A 2,398-nucleotide genomic window follows, 5' to 3' on the forward strand; every position below is an offset into this window, starting at 1 on the left:
TTAATGAACGTTCATATGTGGACATATCATGAGGGTTAGCACACCAATATACTAACAGTAGCACCAATATACTAACTGTAGCTTTATAGCTGTATTACTGTAATACTAGAAGTTAAGGTTAATGAACGTTCATATGTGGACATATCTTGAGGGTTATCACACCAATATACTAACAGTAGCTTTTAGCTATATTTCTGTTATATTAGAAGTCAAGTTCATCAGAGTTCATATATTGACATATCTTGAGGGTTATCACACCAATATACTAACAGTAGCTTTATAGCTGTAGTACTGTAATACTAGAAGTCAAGTTCATCAGAGTTCATATATTGACATTTCATAAGAGTTATCACACCAATTTACTAAAAGTATGTCACTGTGACTTGTTTGTTCTGCTCCACTGATTTTGGTTTATTTTTTGCCTTTAACTCCATTTCTATTACAGCAGTAGTTGGGGCATACCCATGTATGAGCTTTACAAAAGTGTTATAATTATTACATATTTCATAGAAAACAACAAATTGTTTACGGTCATATACTGTTTACACTTTATATAATTATAACTGTCTTTTTTTGCATTGATGCTATATTTCTATTTCATGCAGCATATGTTATTTGCCATTGTCAACAAACAACCTCTAATATACTGTGCTGTATCAGAAATGCTTTTAAAATGTTTAAGGATTTACTAAGTCTTTAACGGGTCCAAAATTATCCATTATCAACTCGTCTTTTTATGAGATGCAGTGTTGTTTTACTCACACAACTTCATATATGTTCTTATAGGAATTACATATATATTTTTTCTTTGTACATTTTTCCCTGTTGACAATCCGAAAAAAAAATCCAATATCCAACAAACATATTAATATATAACATTCATTGCATGATGAACGCAATTTCTACTGTTCATTCATGTATGATGTCATATATTTACCGGTTATTAGATAATTGTATTCCAAATAACTAACAAACACATTTTCAATCATCAGGGATGATGCTTTTAGGATAGAAATGACCTATATTTAGTTAAACGATTGTGTTTTGTGGCGATAGCGGATAAACGTCAAAGGATTAATAAGAAAAATGAAAATTGACTTACCAAATGCCACGATGGCCTGTAAACAAAACAAATATATAAATAACTGAACACCCCCATATCACGGATTAAATATAAACAGAACCAATAAGAAACATATTAATAATAATTGCAATTAATCATATGTGAGTATGTTGTACATCTGTAATATGTGAAATGATGCAACAAAGACCAATCTATTAAAATGTTTTCGCTTATTATCTCTTGCAGATCACAGCTTTAATTACAGTTTATACATTACACATAATAGACAGTTAGTGTCAAAATGACAGTTATTGCAAAATGATCTTCACAAAAGATAACGTTTTTATATACAAAAGTAAACTTCACTTACCAACACCACAGCTAACGTCCCAACTTTCAGAAGCATCTTAAAGACGTAATTCCGTCTCTATCCAATAAATGTTTACTGCAGAATGCGAGGTTGTTTACTTTTGCTGGCTTTATATAGTTCTCACAGCTACCAGAATATTCGTTTGCAGTGTTCAGCTATGTGGTTAACCTTTTCGTTTGGAAGTTTATATCTTAAGTAGGTCTAACACTTCCGTTAGCGTAAGTGACCCGTCATCGCATGTAATAACTGTCTAATGGAGCTAGAATACAATGTGCGCCTTTGACATTCATACTTAAACGATAATAACCGGAAGTCGATCCACTTGACGTTAACATCACGTGATAACACGCGAGAGGAGACGAATTGGAGTAATTTAAAATATCTGTCGTAAATCTTCCATCTTCCATAAACAGTTATGGAGACCTACTCAGGACACCAAATCAGTGCTTACAAGATTGTTTCAACATATAGACCTAGCATGCAGTGTCCTATATTTATCGTTGATTGATTGATTGATTGATCGATAGATTAATTGATCGATCGCTCTATTGACAGACAGACAGACAGACAGACAGACAGACAGACAGACAGACAGACAGACAGACAAAATGACTAAGTGAGTGAGTGAGTGGGATAGACAGCGCTTGACTTGTTATAAAAATAAAAATAAAAACATACAAAAACAACAATATTAACACCATTTAAAGAGTGTTCTGGATGGCATTAGCCAAAGGGTGTTAATGCTGTTTTCTATCAGGTCACGTGGTGTGCAGCACGGTACAATGTTAATTGGCGATACCATTCTTAACTGTCATACACTTAGTTCCAGAATGTAGAAAGAGATAATTCTGGTATTAAATATGGCATAAATCATGAATGTAAGACAGAGTGGTTGTTTATAAGCTCACCTTGCTTGAAGGGCCAGGTGAGATTATGGCGTAGTGCAGCGTCCATCGTCTTTCCGT

At 33.5% G+C, this 2,398-nt stretch overlaps 1 protein-coding gene across 2 annotated transcripts in view; it reads right to left on the reverse strand.

The window, feature by feature from the left end:
* LOC110464650 overlaps window positions 1-1,732 on the reverse strand; it is a 16,155-nt gene extending 14,423 nt beyond the window's left edge. The window contains exons 1-2 of one of the 2 annotated variants that reach the window (XM_021519987.1): window positions 1,434-1,732; window positions 1,103-1,118 (exon numbers count right to left, since the gene is read on the reverse strand). In XM_021519987.1, the coding sequence (XP_021375662.1) occupies window positions 1,103-1,118; window positions 1,434-1,469 (52 nt within the window). In that variant the 5' untranslated portion in view covers window positions 1,470-1,732. The remainder of the gene's footprint in view (window positions 1-1,102; window positions 1,119-1,433) is intronic. The other variant, XM_021519986.1, reaches the window with a different exon arrangement.
* Between the last annotated feature and the right edge of the window lie 666 nt (window positions 1,733-2,398).

Source organism: Mizuhopecten yessoensis, unplaced genomic scaffold (genome assembly GCF_002113885.1).
Source record: "Mizuhopecten yessoensis strain PY_sf001 unplaced genomic scaffold, ASM211388v2 scaffold11017, whole genome shotgun sequence".
Classification (NCBI taxonomy): Eukaryota; Metazoa; Mollusca; class Bivalvia; order Pectinida; family Pectinidae; genus Mizuhopecten; species Mizuhopecten yessoensis.